Source organism: Nelumbo nucifera, chromosome 4 (assembly GCF_055504915.1).
Source record: "Nelumbo nucifera cultivar China Antique chromosome 4, China Antique-T2T, whole genome shotgun sequence".
NCBI classification, from domain to species: Eukaryota; Viridiplantae; Streptophyta; class Magnoliopsida; order Proteales; family Nelumbonaceae; genus Nelumbo; species Nelumbo nucifera.
The window spans coordinates 89,024,050-89,045,598 of record NC_142652.1 but is presented as its reverse complement, the minus strand read 5'-3'; the positions used below and the strand labels follow the sequence as shown (position 1 = coordinate 89,045,598).

Here is a 21,549-nt window from a genome sequence, read left to right as displayed (position 1 = left end):
CACTCTAAATTTCGATGGCAGTGCCTTGGGCAACCCTGGAGCTGTGGGGATTGGTGGAGTTTTTAGAGGAAGGGATGAAGCATTAAGTGGGCTTTTAGAGGTCTAATCGGGGTTGCTGATTCTTCAAAAGCAGAAATCATGGCTGTACTCACAGGTCTTCAAATTGCTAAAGAAAAGGGCTGGTCTGTTCTAACTATAAAAGGAGACTCTGCAAATACAATAAGATGGTTAGGGGAGGAGGGAGGCCCTTGGAGACTAGCTAATTACCTGTCTAAGGCCAGAGACATTTTGGACACCATGGCCATAAATCTAATCTGGATTCCCAGGGAACTAAATGCTACAGCTGATGGTTTGGCTAAATCAGGTACCTTTAAGGAAAATCTGTATAGTAAAAGAATTCTGCCTTTGTAATTTCTTTTGCTGTTTTTCTTGTAGTCTGTACATATTCTCATGCACCTTCTCTTTTCTTAATGCAACCAGTTATCTTTTCTCAAAAAATATTTCTATGATTTTAAAAGTTACAGGTTGGGAAAATAGATCAGTGACAATTAATTTATTTATGAAAACATGTCAAATATTACAAAAGTAAAGACACTTCCTCAGAGAAGCAATTCTAATGAGCACCTTAGCTAGAAACCCCCTATCCCCACTTCTTCACAACATAAATATATTCATATTGGGGCCAACCAATGTTTTCTGGAAAGAACAGCATGTTTAATCATGCAATTTTTTTTGAAGAATAAAGAAACATAGGTAGTCAGATAAAAGAATAAGCTTAATTATAACACAAAATACACATGAAAAGAGGGTTTTTTTCAGCATCACATTAAAAGAGGATTACAGGCAATTAGACCCTAATTAGAAGCAAAATTATGCAATGGAATCATCTAAAGTCTATGAAGATGGAATTTAATATCACACCACCCACCATACTGCTTTTCTTATTTAAAAATAATGATTACATTTATGCTATATCTTAGCAAAAAAGAGGATGTTCCAAAGGATTTACCCTCTGCTATTCAACCAGGCAGCTGACCAATAAGGTCAATATTCCACAAAATTACCTATGGCGATCCAAACTTTTAATGAAATCCCACCACACTTTGATCACGAATGAGAAACAGAAGACGTAAGGAATTTATCTTTGCCCATCAGCCCATTCCCCACATACATAACGTTTGTTCTGATGAGGAATTCTCAAGCTTTATCTATAACAAAATGATTTCATTAACCACTTAAAAGTACATGCATAAAAATCTGAGGAGAAAAATAAAGCCAGCATAATGGGCCTAGCCTAGTCTTCATAAAACCGTCCCCATGGCCCATGCTAAAAATCTAAAATGTCTCTAGGGTCTTGGATTCCATTATTTCCAGAGCTGGGAATACATAAAAAACAAGGATTATATTAGTATTTCACAATCTACTGGGTAGCTTTTTATGTGATTCAGATTTTCGAATGTTGTATCATATTCCAAATATTGTAGTTGAACCCATGTCAACAGTTCCAAATGCTAATGTCTATACAGTACAAGTAATCCCTATTTACCCCTTGCTTAGCTAAAGCATCCAACATCATATTAGCCAATCTCCTAACCCAATGCATCCTCAAATTAATATTTTTAGTAAGACGTTTCAAGCCCCTTAATCTCCTAAAAAGAAAATAATGTCACAGCTGACAGTATCAGGTCAACATCCATTTGTGATTTGCTCCACAGAGACGGATATTATGCATGCATAACAAGGACACACAAGCACAGCAAGAAAGAAATTTGTAAAAAGCCGCCAGCAAATCAAACAGCAATACCACATTTGTACTCATAACAAGGAGACAACCCTCAGAAGTCAGAAGCCTCCCCCTCCTCCACCCACATCTGTACTCTTCTGATGTGGATGTGTCGTAAGAGCTCCTGTGTTAGGCAGACCCTAACAACATGGCTGGATATGGTAGAGGATATGAAATTTACACTAAAAGTTGAAGTATGCAGCACAATAAAGCGCACTTGTACAGGTATCCAGGTATCATAATAGTATTCAACTATACATGTATGCAGAGCAAGACAACAAGATGATATCCTGCACAGGAATTGGACACAAGTTGCCTCAAGGTATTCCATTAATAAATTAAAGGGAAAATTGTCAACCCTAATAATGACAAATACTTGCAGCGAGTAGAAGGAGACATTTAAGTGAGACATATTTAAACAGAAGCACAATTTATTGATTAAAAAATTAAATAGGAGTCAGTTTCCCTGAGTTCCTTAAATCATGAGGCTAGACCCCACTTTCTTCAAATCTATAACCAAGGCAAAAGTTTTAAAAACTAAAAAAAACATAAACACAAAAGCAGAGAGAGAGAGAGAGAGAGAGAACCAATGTAGTTCACAAAAGATATCACTGTTGCACACCAATTTATGAAACACGGGGAAGAGGAAGATCTATGAGCATTGAGAATGATATGTTGCTAATCCAAATAGTTTAAACTACCCAAGAAATATCAGAATCAAATATAATTAGATTATTAGAAGCAAATAATAATGTGTTATCATATCTTGCAATCCATAGAGTTACCAATAATTGTAACATATCTTGCATTGGCATCAAGGAAACAGACTACAACATATGGCTCAAGAAACAACTTCACCTTTCTGGTGCAGTTGAAAAGAGATCATCAAGCTCCACGGGTTGCAAGGCCCCATCCTAATAAATACAAGGTCCAGAGTGTCAAAGCTTCAAAATCCTTGTGGTTATGGAATATAAGACTTGCTAGCTTTAAAAGTAAACCAATAATTGTTAAGGCCTCTTACAACACTATATGGCAAGCTGAATCTACCATCCCATAGTAAATGCAAGTTGTAGTCTAGGGAATCCACTGTAAAATTCTATTTGGGTGTAGACAGATTGACAATACACTTCTTCCTTGCACTTACAGCAGTGTTTTAAAAGCAGAAGGTGCAAGAAAGCACAAATGGCTTTTTGCAGCCAATGCACAAGGCGCAACGCGAAGACCGCACCTCTTTGAAGCAAAGCGCAAATTATTTAAAATTTAAAAAAAAAATGCAAAAAGAGACAACATGGTAAAGGAACAAGGAGGAGAGCAATGCATACACCATCAATGTCAAACAAGGTGAAGATACCCTTCAGAAAATCCACAGCTTCATTTGTCAGCTCCACACTCTACAAGATTGAGATTAGGAAATAAATATTTCACACATTTTCTTTCTTACAGGTAACATAACTTTTTTCAGAATAAGATAACATAAAATTTAAGAGGGAAAAAAGGATATAAGGGAAGCCCATGCCCAGCTCCCAGAAAGAAGGAACAAAATAAGCTCTAGCATAGGCAGCTTTAGACCTCAATATATCACTTCCCTTGGTGTTCATAGGAGACTTGTACCCCTACCCTACACAACTGTCATTCACTAGTTTGCTAGCATGCTCAACAATACATAGAGGGAAGATAAACCAAATTATTCAACTACAGTAAAAAGATTGTAAGAGAGAATAGGTTTCAGATGCAAGTAGTCAAGTAGTAGCATATTTCTAATTAGAGGCCAGGAAGTGAAAACAGCATATGGAATCTCATGAAGCAGAGAAGTCAAATGCAACACAGTTACACAGACGCCCCACATTCCACCTTCCACCATGGAATCATCTACATCACATGTCATGGATATGATGAAAGCTAGGAATCAATTAGCAGGGTGGCTCTTTAATTGGTAAAAGATATTCCAGAGTAGCAGATTAAGACACCTTAATCTTCTGACCACTGATTAAGAAGTCTTTCCCAATCAGGATCTCTTTTCAAAGAGTGTGAATGGCTGAATATCGAAAATGTGCAGCAATTTAATCCAAACATAAACGAGGTCTTGGATTTTGAAAACACATAAATGCATGGCTGTCACTTTTGAGCAGAAATAACAATGCAAGATCTTTCTAGAATCTACAGCAATTGCAGGTGATTCTTCTCAAAAAAAACATTCTTTTTGAAAAAAGAATTGCTATTCAGAACAATTTCTTTCATTAGTCTTTAAAAAAAAATATCTCGCAGTTTAGCATATTGTGCCTCAAAACCAGCATTGCATGTAAATAGAAGAATTTTTTGTTCCAGACGCTCCATCAGATTCTAACACTCCATAGATTCTTGAGAGATAGCTCTACATAAAATTTCCTTTCTCTTCTTGCTTATTTGACATAAATGAACAATTCATGTACAAAATGAATGTCGTGTTTCCTATAATACATTATCAAGTAACAAAGATAAAATAGTAGACCTTTTTCCTGTAGGTGTATAATGTTAAAATTCTAAAACAATGGAATACTTTATATTTTTTAGGATGTATCCATGAGTCCTTGTTTTCTCAGTTTTCTGGGTCAGACACCAGCTACATGTTGGATTCCGATACCGGTGTCAGCATCCATGCAACACTACTCAAAAGAGGCAGTGTTTGGTAATGTGGTGTTGTGTTCCCATTTTGACTTCTCGCAAGCACCACATAGCTAATTTGACTTTAACATTCAAAAAAAATGTATTTGATTGACCAGATTTAACTTGAAACAGGAACACCACATTTTGCATCAGATTTTGTGCATGAGGAACACTTCATCTTGTGTCTAGGGGACATTCATACATAATTTGTCCTAATGTGACACCTAATGGCACCTATATATTTGAATTTATAGTAATAAAATACTCTGCAGTATATTTCATCCCTAAATGTCTTTCTTTCTCTATTTCCAATGTGTTTGTAATGCCATAACCTAAGCTTAAATGTTCCACCCTGTAATCACACAGTGCTAAAGATCTGATCTTGCATTAGTTTAACCCCCAATAGAATACAGATCCACATCAATATAGAATTAATCATGCAGTTTGGCATGTGCTCTAAGGGTACTTTAACAATATAAAAAAAAAACATATATGATTAAAAATTATATCGTATATGCTAGGGGTGCAACTTGGGCGGCTCCAACCCGAGCCCGAACCGGCCCAACCTAGAATTTTACACAAGTTGGGCTTGGATTTTCAGTCCTCGGGCCCAAGAAGTTGGGCTTTTTATTTTTTGGGCCGGGCTTGGGCCTAGCCCTTAGGTAGCCCGAACCCGACCCAAGCCCAGTCCAATTATATACATTTATACATGTAAATGTTGCATGCATACATACATACATACATATATATATACATACATATTTGTATATATAACATTTGTATACATATTTACATACATAAATAAATATATGTATTGTTGGAAGATTTCTGTAATTATGTATTATATTTGATTATGTGCTATTTTAGGTAATTGAGAGATTTGTGAAATGTACAAATATTTTTAGGAATCAGTTTTATTTTTCCTTTAATTAGGGAGATTTGTTACCTAGTTTGTATCCTAGAGAGAACTATAAATTTTGATGTACAGAAGCATAAAATAATATCCCATTCTTCATATCTTTCTGTCTCTTCTTTATGGTATCAGAGCAGAAAAGACCTAGGGTTTGTTTCTGCGTTTCTGTCCCTAAAAAATGTCCGAAGTCACGTCCAGTTCTCAGCCTCCTCAGCCTTCTCAGCCTGAGCCCCAGATTATCCGGAATATGCCTGAAAATCACCCTATTCAAATCACTACAATCCGACTAAATGGTGACAACTTTCTCCGGTGGTCACAATCTATTCGCATGTATCTCGGAGGGAGAGGGAAAATTGGCTATATCACAGGAGATGCGAAGAAGCCTGATGTGAAGGATCCAGCCTATGTTGTTTGGGATGCTGAAAATTCCATGGTGATTACGTGGTTGGTTAACTCCATGACTGAAGAGATAGGGGCAAATTATCTCTGCTATTCTACAGCCAAGGAATTATGGGACAATGTCTCACAGATGTACTCTAGTTTAGGGAATCAATCCCAAGTGTACGAATTAACTCTACAACTCGGAGATATTCGCCAAGGTGAGAACTCTGTGACCAAGTATTTTAATTCTCTTAAGAGAATTTGGCAGGACCTGGACTTATTCAACGATTACGAGTGGAAGTCACCCGATGACTGCAATTATTACAAGAAGATGGTGAATGTTGGCTGAGTCTTCAAGTTTCTTGCAGGTTTAAACGTTGAATTTGATGAGGTTTGTGGCCGAATTATTGGAAGAAACCCTCTGCCCCCAATCGGTGAGGTATTTGCAGAAGTACGTAGAGAAGAAAGCTGAAGACAAGTGATGCTTGGAAAGAAGGCTGCAGGTACAACCGGACCTGTGGAAGGGTCACCCTGATTAATTCCGAGGCCCAAGTCAGTCGAAAGTCATCCCAAAATCAGCGGGTTGGAGACAAGAATAACCTGCGCTATGACTACTGTGGGAAACCTCGCCATACCCGAGAGAATTGCTACAAACTGCACGGGAGACCATCCAATGGCAGGGCGAACAAACCTGGTGAACAGAATATACCTACAGCAAACGAGGCTGAATCATCTCCATTCAATAAAGAGCAAATAGATCATCTTCTTAAACTTATAAAATCCTATTCGTTGGCACTCTCAATTCTAGGAAAATCCGGTCCTTGGATCATAGATTCAGGGGCCTCCGATCATATGACAAGCTTCTCTAATCTATTTAGTTCTTATTATCCTTGTTCTGGTATTGAAAAAGTGAGAATAGATGATGGTAGTCTTTCATCTATTGCAGGCAAAGGAAACATTAAAATTTCAGAAAAAAGTACTCTGAAATTTGTTTTACATGTTCCAAAACTTGCCTGCAATCTTCTTTTTGTCAGCAGATTGTCTAAAGATACTAACTGCTCCATTCTGTTTCTTCCTTCCACTTGTGTTTTTCAGGACCAGAACTCGGGGAAGTCGATTGGAACTGCTAGAGAGATAAATGGACTCTACTACTTTGATGAAACCGCTATTGGTAATAAAAAAGTTCATGGTTTAAGTAGTACGAGTTCAATCTCTGTCTGTGATCAAGTTATATTATGGCATAGAAGATTAGGGCATCCTAGTTTTCCATATCTCAAACATTTGTTTCCTAAATTGTTTAAAGGAATTGATTGGTCAAAACTTCATTGTGAGGCTTGTCATTTGACTAAAGATCATTGTGTTTTATTTCCAATAAAACCGTATTTTGGTTCAAAACCATTTTATTTGTTACATAGTGATGTTTGGGGCCCATCTAAGGTTAACACACTTTCTGGAAAAAAATGGTTTGTGACTTTTATTGATGACCATACAAGGGTATGTTGGGTTTACTTGTTGGAAAGGAAATCAGAGGTTGAACAAAGATTTAAAGAATTTTTCCTAACGATTGAAAATCAATTTCAAACCAAAATTGGTATTCTAAGATCAGATAATGGGACTAAATACTTTAACAAATACTTAGGAGCATTTCTGACCGAAAAAGGTATTATCCATCAATCAACTTGTCGTGACACACCACAACAGAATGGAATTGTTGAAAGAAAAAATGGGCACCTTCTTGAGGTAGCCAGAGCCATCATGTTTTCAATGAATGTACCTAAATATCTCTAGGGAAATGCTCTCCTAACTGCATGTTACCTGATAAATAGAATGCCATCTCGAGTTTTAAAATATGAAACTCCTTTACAGAATCTGAAAAATTGTTTTCCCACATCTCGAATAACTACGGATCTTCCTTTAAAAGTGTTTGGTTGTGTCTGTTATGTGTATATACCAAATGTTTTTCGATCAAAACTGGATCCAAAAGCTGAAAAATGTGTGTTTCTTGGTTATGCATCTAATAAAAAGGAGTACAAATGCTTTAATCCAGTTACAAAGAAATTTTTTGAGAGTACGGATGTACACTTTGTTGAGGACCAACCTTTCTTTCAAAAAAATTCTCTTCAGGGGGAGAACATAAGTAAGGAAGATAATTTTTGGGAAACTTTACCTATTCTAGAAGAATTTATACCTTTGATTAATTCTAATAAGCAAGTTTCGGAAACAATTGTTGAAAGAATGGAACCTAGTGATAGTACTCTTAATCTAAATTTGCCAGATACTACGTTATCAGAGACAGGGGGAGAAGTACTTCAAACAGATCACAATCCTCATCCTGAGCTTTAGTTTTGTACTAGGAAGAGGTTTCACAAATGTACTACTGTTCCAGTTGTTCCTACAGCAGAAGTCCAATCCAATTTACCGAGTGAAGGTCCTACAACTCAGAGTAATCCTTCTTCTACTCCTATTCCGTCTTTATCTAATGATTTGCCTAATCTGTCCTCTTCAGATCTTGACATTCCAATTGCATTAAGAAAAGGTACCCGAGCTTGCACAAAACATCCTATTGCAAAATACTTGTCATATGAGAAATTACACATACTCATAAAGCATTTGTGTCTAGGATTTCTAATCTGTATGTGCCAAGAACTGTTCAGGAAGCATTAGATGATCCGAAGTAGAGGTTAGCTGTGATGGAAGAGATGAATGCTCTTAGGAAAAGTAATACGTGGAGTATTACTGATCTACCCCATGACAAGAAGACAGTCGGGTGCAAATGGGTGTTTACAGTGAAGTGCAAGGCTGACAGAAGTGTGGAGAGATACAAAGCAAGACTCGTAGCAAAAGGATTTACCCAAACTCATGGTATAGACTACCAAGAGACTTTTGCTCCCGTTGCTAAAATTAACTCTATCATAATACTTCTTTCTCTTGCAGTTAATTTTAACTGGCCACTTCATCAGTTCGATGTCAAGAATGCCTTCTTGAATGGAGACCTAAAAGAAGAAGTATATATGAACCTACCACCAGGATTTGAAGAAAGTCTTGGAAGAAGCAAAGTTTGCAGGTTAAAAAAATCCCTATATGGGCTAAAGCAATCACCAAGAGCTTGGTTTGAACGATTTGGGGATGTAATAAGGCGGCACTTCTCACAAAGTCAAGCTGATCATACTTTATTTTTCAAGCACTCCACCGAAGGTAAGATAGCTATTTTGATAATGTATGTAGACGATATTATCATAACTGGGGATGATTTATTTGAAATCAACAAGTTGAAGAATAATCTTGAGGCTGAATTTGACATTAAAGACCTGGGAAAACTTAAATATTTTCTCGGAATGGAGTTTGCAAGGTCCAAGGAGGGAATCTTTATCAACCAACGCAAATATATTCTTGATTTGCTCAAGGAGACAGGGATGATAGGTTGTAAAGCCGCAGAAACTCCAATGGACCCAAATATGAAGTTAAAAGCAGCAACAGCAAATGAGGTGGTTGATCGAGAACGCTATCAAAGATTAGTTGGAAGACTAATCTATTTGTCGCACACAAGACCTGACATAGCCTTTGCAGTAAGTGTAGTAAGTCAGTTTATGCATTCACCTGACCTACTCACTTTGAAGCTGTGTTCAGGATTTTGAGATACCTGAAACGAACTCCGGGGAAAGGACTCTTGTTCAAAGATAGGGGCCATCTCCAAGTCGAAGCCTACACAGATGCAGATTGGGTAGGTGATATAAATGATAGAAGATCTACTTCAGGTTACTGCACTTTGGTAGGAGGGAATTTGGTCACCTGGAGGAGCAAAAAACAGAGTGTTGTAGCAAGGAGTAGTGCAGAGGCAGAATTCCGCTCTGTTGCACATGGCTTTTGTGAAGTGTTATGGATCAAAAGGCTCCTAGAAGAGTTGAAGGTTCCTACACCAACACCTATTAAAGTCTATTGTGATAACAAGGCAACTATTTCCATAGCTCATAATCCAGTTCTACACGACAGAACAAAGCATGTAGAAGTGGATAAACATTTCATCAAGGAGAAGATAGATAGTGGTGTGATATGCATGTCCTACATACCCACCACGAGCCAAGTAGCAGACATTCTCACCAAAGGGCTTCCTAGGGCGCAGTATGAGAACTTAGTTAGCAAGCTTGCCATGAGTAATATATTCATGCCAGCTTGAGGGGGAGTGTTGGAAGATTTCTGTAATTATGTATTATATTTGATTATGTGCTATTTTAGGTAGTTGAGAGATTTGTGAGCTGTACAAATATTTTTAGGAATCAGTTTTATTTTTCCTTTAATTAGGGAGATTTGTTACCTAGTTTGTATCCTAGAGAGAGCTATAAATTTTGATGTACAAAAGCATAAAATAATAACCCATTCTTCATATCTTTCTGTCTCTTCTTTATGTATATATATTTGCATAAATACATTTATATATGTCTAATTTTAGAGTGAGTTCATTGACCAACCAGAGCCCGGCCTAGGCACGAGCCAAACCCGAGTGCATCAAATTATAGGGCAAGCTGGGCTTGGGTTGGGAAAATCAGGTTTGACCTCGGGCTCGGGCCTTAAGCCCAAATTTTAGGGTCGGGCCTAGGTTGACCATAAACCCAGCCCAACCTGCTTGTCTTGCACCCCTAGTATATGCAATGATATAGCAATGAACAGAGTGGGATGGCAGAACAGGATTCATGTAGCATAGCAGTTCAGACAAGGCTTAGTTGAGTCAAACATTAGATAAATGAACTTATGCAAAGAGTATAGTTTTATTTGTTTTATACTCTAAAAAAGTTTTCTATACATGTCAATGGTCCAATGACCTCTAGTGTTCACCCATCACTTTTAGCACTGCTATGGAATAATTTTTTTCTATACATGTGAATGGTCTAGTGACTCAGGTTAGCTTACAAAAGGGTAACTTCTGTGATGTTTAGCATTGCTATGGAATAATTTTTTTCTATACATGTGAATGGTCTAGTGACTCAAGTTGGCTTCCAGAAGAATGACTTTGTGAAGTGTTGCTCCTCATGGATTTGTTCCCTTCTCCCTAGGGGTGGCCACGAGCCGAGCTCTTCACAAGCTACTCGAGCTCGGCTTGTGAACCGAGCTCGAATATATATATAGAGAGAGAGAGAGAGAAAATAATATATAATAAAATTATTATAATTCTTATTTTGTAAATATTAAATAAAAATAATATATATTACATGTAGAACATAATTATACATTATTTATGGATAAAATACATGTTTATACATACCAATATATATACATGTATATGCATATATACATATATATGTATGGATTTACATATTGCTAATGTGGCACGGTCTCACCCATTCAATCCAGATGGTCGAACCGGTAACGCACAACCCAAAGGCAAAAATGGTTCGGCCTTCGGGTCAGTTTTTAAAACATTGATTATAACGGTATGGTTCTCTAATAGCAAGCTACAAACCAAGGACACAGCATGTAAATCATAGTTAGATGAGTCAAAAAGAAGAATACTAAAACTAAATTTTGATTTACTCTATTTTATGAATATAGCACTTTTTTGTACCCATGCATACAGGATAGAAAATATACAGAAAGGATATGGGCCCTAGCACTGTGTCTTGTTATGCAGGGTGCTGTATATGCTCTCATAGCTTCCTCAAGGTTTTGGAAGGACCTGTTGGTGGAAGGTGATTGTCAAGTAGAGATTGACTGGTTGACTACTAAAAGGGATGATCCTGGCCTCTTAGATTTCTGTTAAGAGAAACAAAATTTCTAGTAGCCAATCTGAACTGTTCATTCAGATGAACCCATAGCACAGAAAATGATAAAATCTATCAGTAGATGCACTAGAAGAAGTAAAGTTCATAGGGAAAGAGAGAAAATGTTGGGCTTCAAGAGGACCTGGACCTGATTTCAAACAGTGGGTGATTTTATGGGTTTCTATTTGCCAGCTTGCGGCTGTTATTTTATCTGTATTCAGCTTGTATTATCTGCCATTCCAACAACTTGAAATGTTGGTATTAGTTTTTCTTTCCACAAAATTAATAAAATGTGAATCTTGTTACTAATCAAAAAATATACTATTAAACTACAAACTAAATCATGACAAAAACAACTATGATACACCTGATTTTCTGAAATTAGGACCAAGTATTTCTGGATAAAGCTATTCAGTCAGGTTCTGACTTCCATCCCACCAAAAATCAGGGCATTGGTTGGGAGGTGATACATAAGAAAATTAACATTTGCAGTATGCTTCAATGCAGGAACCCAATTGATCCCTCTCAACCCATATTTGTTGTCTTTGTGATTTCTACAGCAAGGCCACTCCCCATTTATTAATCTCCTGTGCCTATACTTCAGGAATTTGGGAACATTTGTTGCATTATTTCGAGTTGGAAGGTTCCCAACCACAAGACATTCCAGTATTGTTTGACTTGGCTTGGTTATCCACCCCACATTTGAGGGGAAAGATTACATGCATGTGTTCAAGAGAAGCAGTCTTTTGGACAATGTAAGAGGTAAGGATTGCTAGGATTTTCTCTAATAAGAAACAAGGAGTAAGATCAACCAGCCTCATGATTATTGGAATAGCATACTAGTTACATAATATAGATGAGTTCCATGCATTCTCCACTACATACTGAGGGGATGGTATGCAGTGGCTTCTCTATCAGCAGCAATAGACATACCTGTCCAGCACTGGGTAACCCCTTCATCTGAATTCATCAAGTTGAATTTTGATGGATGTTTTTGGGGAATCAATGTCCTGGTCTTGGAAGAGTACTTGGGCCATGGTGTGAGGTATTGCATGGATAATCAAGTTCAGTTGTTCGAATGACTATCAGCATGAACTTATATCTCTTCTAAAAAAGCTATTCCTTGCACATTCCCTTGGATGTGTGAGAGTAGAGGTTGAGAGTGATATGCAGATTGTATGGGATAGATGAGGGATGGAAATGATGGTCCATTCCTCCTTGGGTCCATGAATCTATCAGCTTAATAGGGAGGCTAGATCATTAGTGGCCAAAGAAAGATATGGTTCTGCACTTCTGCTGGATTAAAAGGGACTAATGATTTGGCTATTTTTTTATTAGTGATTTGGCTGATTCGCTGGATCAGATAGCATTCGTTTTTTTTCTTTTTTTTTCTTGTGAAGGACTTGCAGTGGGTCGTATCTTATCAAACTAGGTTCTACAGGTTTTATCTTTTTTAAATTTTTCTGCTTCCTGTAGCTATCATGTGCCTCATAACTTTTTGTAAAAATAATACTCACATTTTTCCTATGAAAATAAATTTAAAAAAAAAAACAACCACCCCAATTCCACCATGAAGAGGAGTATGAAAATAAACAGAATTGATGATCTAAAGACTCGACAGACATACTGATACACAAAAAGGGGCATGACTGGGGCTAAAATGGTAATATATGATGTTGGAGTACCTCCACAGAGGAGTCACACCATATTGGACACTTCATTTTTTACTGTCAATTCCTTGTCCACCACATGTGACATGTCCAGCCAAAAATGTGTATCATTCTTATTTCACACCTATTTTCACATACTTCACATGTTCAATTTACTCTAGAAATCAGACATTTATTACAAATATGGAAAATTTATATTGAATGCTTTACATAAATGAATCTATAAGACCTGAAGACCCTAGAACCAAATACTTGAGCAAGTTCAGCTTTCCCTTCAATCAGAGAACTAGAAAATCAGACCAAGTTATAACAAAGCATTCAATAAATTCAAAGAAATATGAAGCCATAAAGATATGGCATCAATTGAATAATAGAAATACCTGATCAGGAGCCCGTTTATGTGGAACTGGAAGTAGATCATCCCTGAGTTTGATATCATTATCGTAACCGAATTTCCTCAGGACAGTCCATGTGGTCTCAAGTCGCCCTTTCTCTATGAAAAGTGTGTGGAGGAAAAGAAACCCTGTCAAGGTAAGACCATGGCTATTTACCCCTTCTGGCAACTTCTCTTGAACAACTCTCTTAACACCCATTATTTCAGAGGGCTGGAGAGGAGCATTAAAACATTTCACCTGTTTACAAGCATTACAAGTCCATTCAAAATGTTATACATTTAAGATGAATATAATGCATCAATTTACCACTAGAACCACTTAATAAAGGTAAAAGATAGTGTAGATTTTAGATGATAAAAACTTACCTGAAAATCATTCAGTTCTGCATCACTAAGAGCACCATCCCTGTCGTGATCACACAAAATAAATATGTGTTTCAAGGCTCTGACACACCGGGGCTTTAAGGTCTGTGTTTCTTGATCAAATAATGGAGCAGTGGGATGAAGCACTGCTTTCTGAGCATAATAAAAAACCTCAGGAACCTGCAAAGGAAGAAATTTAACTCGCATTGACCTAACAACAGAAAAGCCAAGACAGATTAAATCGTGAAGCCAACAGTTGTTGGGATTCACCAAGCTACAATCCTGGAGTCCTAGATTGTCTTCTAAAACCTTCTAAAATTTTGCAACCTTAAACCATTATTGCTCTTACACTCCTTGAAGTGACAAGCCAAATAAAAAATATATTTCAGCAAGGAGAGGGGAAAATCATTGAAATTAAAGTAACTGGTACAGCAGAAATATTGCTCAATGATGCCAATAGGGTCATGTCCAATAAACAAAATTGGTTGAATGTATACCCAAGTAAGGGCAAAATTAAAAAATAATAATAATAAAAAGCACACACACACACAAGAAAGATTAAGCAGGAAGCACTGACATAAGGAGGGGAAACTTAAAATACCTGAATTTGATTAACCGCAGAACATTCTATACAAGTCTCAATTTCCCGAAACTGTTGCATGATGGGTGACATTACTTGCTCCAGGCTCACCTGTTGATTATCGTCCCGCAAATCTAGCTTGCAACCAACCACAACCACAGGCACCTTCACCTGAAATTTAAAAGGGTACTATATCAACACAAGTAATAAACATTAAAAGAATGTATGGCAAAAGCGACCAACAACCAGCTATTCAATCAGCAGTAGGAGAAACTAAAAGACGTATCATAAAATGTATAAAACCTCAAGACGACGAAGTTCTGGGAGCCAGAAGGTGCTCAATCGATCGAGCGTTTCAGGCTGATCGCATGCATAAGTCAATACCACAGCATCAGCATGCTTCAATTCCTCGGCAAGAGTATTCCTGCTGTCGAAGCTACCAGAATATGGAAAATTAACAATTAAACCACTAAGACATTTAAACAAATAACTCCAGTTGCCATGAATAAGACATTGTAAATGAACTTAACAATAATATGAAACCTTGATGAAGTATCGATGATTGTAAGTGGAACTCGATCAGGATAGAAATCTGCCGGCAACCGCGTTGGCGGCAATACTGGTGGAACATTGCTGGGAAACGCCTCAGCTGCAGCTGTCACAATCAAACTCGACTTCCCAGTTCCAGAGTCTCCTGCAACGACGACACGAACGTTGCTTCGACCGCCCGAGCTTGCGTTCCCAGAAGACCCCGCCATTAAAATTTAAAGCAGATAAAATCTATGGAATGGAGAAGAACCCAGATGAGCTTAAAATATCAAAAGCAGAAGAAGAAGCCCTAACTATCGAACGAAGAAGGAGATTCAGCTAACGATATAAACCTCAAAAACCTCTAGACTTCAATGGATTTCTCGGCGGTTGAATGAACCGTCGACACCCTTAACTCGAGCGCTGAAACTGAAATAACCAAATGCTTGGGAAGGAAGCTACAAAATAGACTGAGAATTGAGAAATAAAATTCAAGAACTTGGGTATATATATTATTTTGTTTTTGTTTAAATTAATTCTATTTGTCTATTTCTATGACTGCTTCTTGCCAACTTCAGCTGACACTGAAATATTCAGATGCGAGACGCGAGAACCCTTGAGGCTCCGAGTTCGGCCTGGTAGTAGACAATAGAGTAATACGGGTTGGAGAGAAACCGGCAACAGTTTTGGGCCCATATGACTTCGCATTCACGTTAGGCGTGCAGATCTGAGCTTATGAAATGGGCCCACAATAATTGGATTTTGGATCAAAGGTTCCTTTACTTGGGCCTGCGGATGAAATGGTGTAAAGGGCTGTCACCTGTCAATGGGTGTCAGGCTATGGTCGATTCGATCCGACCCGACCCGATATAAAACACATGTGGTTCCTAGTTCCCACCAGAATCCAGACTGTGTAGGTAGGTCGTTAGAAACCCAGAACCCACTAATTATTAATAAGGTTTATGTGCTCTGACCCAGTGAAGATGGGTATTCAAAGACACAAACTCACAAATTAGGGTTTCAACTTGGGAGGGCCCAAGTAGAGCGCCTGGACGAACGCAGCTCAATATTTTCATATGGATTGGGCTTGGATCCTTGGTTGCTTTGAGATCAAAATCTCTGTCAAGAGGGGTGCCAGAGTCCAACCCAATTTTGACCCGACTAGAGCCTAGTCCAATTATGTTACATATATACGCAATACATACATGCAGAAAATATATCATATTCTTATTTCATGGATTAAATTGTTATTTTTAAATAGAATTAAGACAATTTTTTAATCAATTGGACCTAATGGGCACCCCTGACCAACCAGATTCTGGCTCAGGCCCAAACCAGATGGCAGTGTATCAGGGCTGCCGTGCATAGATATTATTCATTATCGGCTTATAGTTGCATTATAAAAATGTTTTAAAAAATCTATTATACAATTTGTTATTTTCCAATCTTCCTCAAATATAATATCACTATGCATTTTTTACATAATAAAAATCATTAAGAATTTGTTCGTGAGAAATACAACTTTCTAATATAGCATAGGAAGAATTCCATATATGTTTAACATTTAAAGCATCTTAAAGACATAAATTTAAGATATGACATACACATCTAATATAAAATAATTACCATTTAAATATGGTTTTAATTGAGATTTTAAAATTTTTATTATTGAATCATTATTACTGGCATTATCAAAACTAATATAAAATAATTTATTGTCAGCTTTATAAGCATGTAAAGTATTTAAAGTACTTGCAGGTGATGTAACCATTTCTCGTCACGTATCGATTTTTTTGGCTAAGTACCTTATCATTTGGTCTGCTCCCAAGTGGCCTGTGACTCAGAGGCTGAAGTGGAACTCCCTGGTGGCGAACTGCATTGTGGTGAGCTACCTTGATGAGTTGCTTAGTGGTGAGCTACCTGGTGGCGAACTGCCTTGTGGTAAGCTACCTTGATGAGCTGCTTGGTGGTGAGTTACCTGGTGGCGAACTGCCTTGTGGTAAGCTACTTTGATGAGCTGCTTGGTGGTGAGTTACCTGGTGGCGAACTGCCTTGTGGTGAGCTACCTTGATGAGCTGTTTGGTGGTGAAACCCGACTGCTCCCTGCATGAGATGATCAACTCATCTTTGTAGACGGCGGGAGCTAAGGGACCCATCATCCTTGCAAGAGATGATCTGCTCATCCATGTAGACGGCGGGAGCTGAGGGACATGCGAGAACTGAATCAAAGAACCCGGGGGTGTTTACCCGGCGAGGTCACTCCGATGGCTAAGTCAGCACTTAGTAGCGAACTGATAATGATATTAGAGAATGAGAGAGCTAGAGAGCAAGGGTTATCGTCCTCCTTTCGCCCCTGGGGGGTGAGGTCTTTATATACTGGAGTCCTTGTGGGTTAAGTGGAGCAGTTCCTGGATTCCCGCTGTGATGGGACCTGCTTTCATGTTAGATGGGGATAAAGCCACCAACTGGTAAGGTTGCCCATTTCCGCCAAACTCGTGGAGTGGGTGAGCTAATATAGCCGCTAAAAGTCATAATCTCGTAAAATGCGAGGTACGGTGGTGAGCTCCTCGGGGTTGTCAGGTTGGCGCCTGTGTCAGGCCGCTAGGTTGGTGCCTGGGCCAGGCCGCCAGGTCGCGCCTGGGCCAAGCCGCTAGCTCGTGCCAGGGCTAGGTCACGCCTGGGCCTGGCTGCCAACTCGTGCCAGGGCCAGGTTGCCAGCTCGTGCCAGGGCCAGGTCGTGCCAAGGCCAGGCTGCCAGCTTATGCCAGTGCCAAGTAGCGCCAGGGCCAGGTTGCCAGCTCGTGCCAGGGCTAGGCCACCATGTCGCGCTTGTGTCGGGCCGCGCCTATGCCAGGCCGCGCCTGTGCCAGGCTCGCCTGGTGCGACACCATCAACTTTGCAAAGGCAAGTTGTTGCCAAAGTGGTCCCGGGTGTCACCTAGTTGTTCTGAGGTGCCAGGTGCCATAATGTCATTGGAGGGCCAAATCCGCCCTCATCATTTGCCCCCCACTCCCGAGCTGAAAGTAACTCGGTGAAGGGAGTAGATTTCTCCTTTTGGCCCGTAATTTGACGAGCTCGTAAGCGCTGATTCAGTTTTCTAGGCTTTGGGAATGACTTGTAGTCCACTCTCCTTGGCTTTGCCCATGCCGACGAGGCAACTGCGTCTTGTGCAGTATTGTAGCCTTTAGGCTTTGGGAGTGACTCGTAGTCCACTCCTGTTGACTTTTTCCATGCCGAATAGGTGACTGGGTCTTAAGCAATATTGTAGCCCGTAGGCTTTGGGAGCGACTTGTAGTCCACTCCTATACTTTGCCCATGCCGAATAGGCGAATGGGTCTTAAACAGTATTGTAGCCCGTAGGCTTTGGGAGCGACTTGTAGTCCACTCTTCTTGATTTTGCCCATGATGAAGAGGCGATTGGGTCTTAAGTAGTATTGTAGCCCGTAGGCTTTGGGAGAGACTTGTAGTCCACTCTTATTGATTTTGGCCGTGCCGAAGAAGCGACTAGGTCTTAAGCTGTATTGTAGCCTTTAGGCTTTGGGAGCGACTCGTAGTCCACTCCTGTTGACTTTGCCCATGCCAGATCGCGACAGGTCGGCGCATGTGCCAGGCCGCGTCAGGTGGGCGCCTTAGAGCTACTTAGTTTGTTAGCTCCCTGCATAGTCTTTGAGTTCATAAAAAAAAGGGAACTGTAAAGCGAGAGCTTCAGTTTCTAAAAAGTGAGGACTTAGCTTTTTGTAGGATGAGAACTTAGCTTTTTGTAGCGTTTCCACAGACGACGCCAATTGATGTAACCATTTCTGGTCACGTATTGATTTTTTTGGCTAAGTACCTTGTCGTTTGGTCTGCTCCCAAGTGGCCTGTGACTCAGAGGCTGAAGTGGAGCTCCTTGGTGGTGAACTGCCTTGTGGTGAGCTACCTTGATGAGCTGCTTGGTGGTGAAACCCAACTGCTCCCTGTAGGAGATGATCAGCTCATCTTTGTAGACGGCGGGGGCTGAGGGACCCCTCCTCCCTGTAGGAGATGATCTGCTCATCCATGTAGACGGCGGGAGCTGAGGGACCTGCGAGAACTGAATCAGAAAACCCGAGGGTGTTTACCTGGTGAGGTCACTCCGATGGCTAAGTCAGCACTTAGTAGCGAGCTAAGAATGATATTAGAGAATGAGAGAGCTAGAGAACAGGGGTTACCATCCTCCTTTTGCCCTTGGGGGGGTGAGGTCTTTATATATTGGAGTCCTCGTGGGTTAGGTGGAGCAGTTCTTGGATACCCGCTGTGATGGGACCTGCTTTCGTGTTAGGTGGGGATAAAACCACCAACTGGTAAGGTTGCCCATTTCTGTCTGACTCGCGGAGTGGGTGAATTAATATAGCCATTACAAGTCACAATCCCATAAAATGCGGGGTACGGTGGTGAGCTCCTCGGGATTGTCAGGTTGGCGCTTGTGTCAGGTCGCTAGGTCGGTGCCTGGGCCAGGCTGCGCCTGTGCCAGGCTACGCCTAGTGGGACACCATCAACTTAGCAAAGGCAAGTTGTTGCCAAAGTGGTCCTGGGTGTCACCTATTTGTTCTGAGGTGCCAGGTGCCATAATGTCATTGGAGGGCTAAATCCGCCCTCATCAACAACAATAGATGGGCCAATGTGTGGCCATTCAAGCTAGTAAAACTTATATTTAAAAGCCATTTTTTATCAATAAAATGACGGATAACACAACTATAACTTATGTTAAATTTAGAAGTCCATATTTAAAAATAATTGCAACTTTAGATTTGATAAAATATAAATTAAATTTTGTTTATATGGATAAAAAAATTAAAGCATTTAACCTAATAGTATTCACATAAACTTTTTTAAATTGTTACATAACCATTTTTCAAGTTTAATATCTTCATCTAACAAAAATGGTTGTTCAGCATGTATAATGCATTTTGGTATTATTGTCTCATATTTTTTTTTTCTTGAGAATGTTTAAAAGTGTCATAGCTAAAGCTTTTTTTTTTCTACATTTTTGGCAAATAGTTATTTTTCCCTTCCCCTAAACCTCCTATACTTTAATTTTTTTTCCAAATTGGGCTAGGCTAATCAACTTAGTGACATTCATTTTATTTTCCTTAGTATCAGTATTGTGGGTGAAAGTTCTGTGAATATCAACAACATCCATATCGATGCTAATACTATCATGTTGTGACTGAATATCGTTGACATTGAACACGTTGGGGAATTGGTTTTGGGAGGAGCCATCATTTTTTTTTAATTCAAAAAACAATAAAAATTAATTTAATTGCACTTATCCGGATTGTCGGTTCAAAATCCCAACTTGATTTCAACAATTGAAACATTTAAACTCTAAGAGTCCAAGCCTCCCAATTTGCTAACTTGAGATATTTGAACTGTTAAGCAAGCATTTTTTCTTGAAGAAACTTCAATAAAGTTGAGAATTGGAGAATTATAGAATGCATAAGAGATTGAGACTTGAGAGAGTACGAGAGCTAGAGAAGATATCAGGAGAATTGTTGAATTTGCGTGATCATAATGGTCGAGGATAAGGCTATTTATAGGAATTGAAAATAATTCAATTGCCTAAAATATTATAAAAACTAGTTATTTTTAGTTATATAGAGGATTATTTTGATCATTGTAAAGTTATTTATCACTTTACCCAAAATGCCCCCAAAGTAGCTATTATATAGTTGTTGGGTGGCATATGTGTCATTCTTTCTCTCATAAAACAAAAATACATAAATACCCCCTATATAGTTGTTTATGGCTATTAATGGGTAATTCTTTATAAAACCCTCCAAAAAGTTTAAACTAGCCATTCGGGATCAAGCACGGGCCAAACTCTGTTGATTACGGGCCTGCGGGCCATGCCGCAAGTGGCATGTTGGACTTGGCACAACCCACGTGCTGTCATGCCATGTTGTGTTGCGCCATGGGCGGCATGATCCGATTTACACCCTTAGACACGTTAACCCATTTATGCCCATGTCTATATTTTGGTCAAAAGGAAATAGGGGCAATTACTATTTTACCCTTTTCATCCGAAAAAACGCTCTATGCATATACCCTGAAATCATAGAATCAAGTCGGTACCATCGTTTTTTTTTTTAAACCATGAACCAAAATCAAACTGAAATCAATTGGTTAACGGTTGATCGGTTTGATTTTCGATCCATTCGGTTCTTCAACTTTTTTTTGGATTTCTTTGTTTATAAAGTATTTTATAAATATATATTTCTTTATAATATATAGATAATATAAAATATTTAACTGCCGTTTTTTCATATTACTGATATCTTCCATTTTTCAAAAATAGCAAACCGAAATTACTGTTCGGTTAACCGGATTTTTTGAATCGGTTTCGTCGGTCGTTCGGTTTTTCGGTTTTTGAATGAACACTCCGCCCTCGTATGTCGTATCGAGAAGAAGAGATGGCGATAGACGATAGATGCACCCATCCAACGTGTCTAAGGTAACCGGATTACCGGAAGGTACTGGGTCAATCTCAGTCCATCACGCGTATTACGAGTGTTACTGTGGC

General features: G+C 39.0%; 1 protein-coding gene across 11 annotated transcripts in view; it reads right to left on the bottom strand.

The window, feature by feature from the left end:
• LOC104612310 (mitochondrial Rho GTPase 1-like) overlaps positions 1–15,641 on the bottom strand; it is a 37,604-nt gene extending 21,963 nt beyond the window's left edge. For 4 of the 11 annotated variants that reach the window (XR_016085694.1, XR_016085695.1, XR_016085697.1 and 1 more), the window contains exons 1-8: positions 15,362–15,638; positions 15,024–15,260; positions 14,784–14,916; positions 14,502–14,651; positions 13,904–14,080; positions 13,524–13,775; positions 3,106–3,174; positions 2,642–2,697 (exon numbers count right to left, since the gene is read on the bottom strand). Coding sequence is in view for 6 of the 11 variants with exons in the window: in XM_088903878.1 (XP_088760004.1) it covers positions 2,642–2,697; positions 3,106–3,174; positions 13,524–13,775; positions 13,904–14,080; positions 14,502–14,651; positions 14,784–14,916; positions 15,024–15,238 (1,052 nt within the window). In the remaining 5 variants the exon portion in view is untranslated. Of the gene's footprint in view, positions 1–2,641; positions 2,698–3,105; positions 3,175–13,523; positions 13,776–13,903; positions 14,081–14,501; positions 14,652–14,783; positions 14,917–15,023; positions 15,261–15,361 lie in introns of all 11 variants that reach the window. The other 7 variants (XM_088903880.1, XM_088903881.1, XM_088903882.1 and 4 more) reach the window with 3 other exon arrangements.
• Between the last annotated feature and the right edge of the window lie 5,908 nt (positions 15,642–21,549).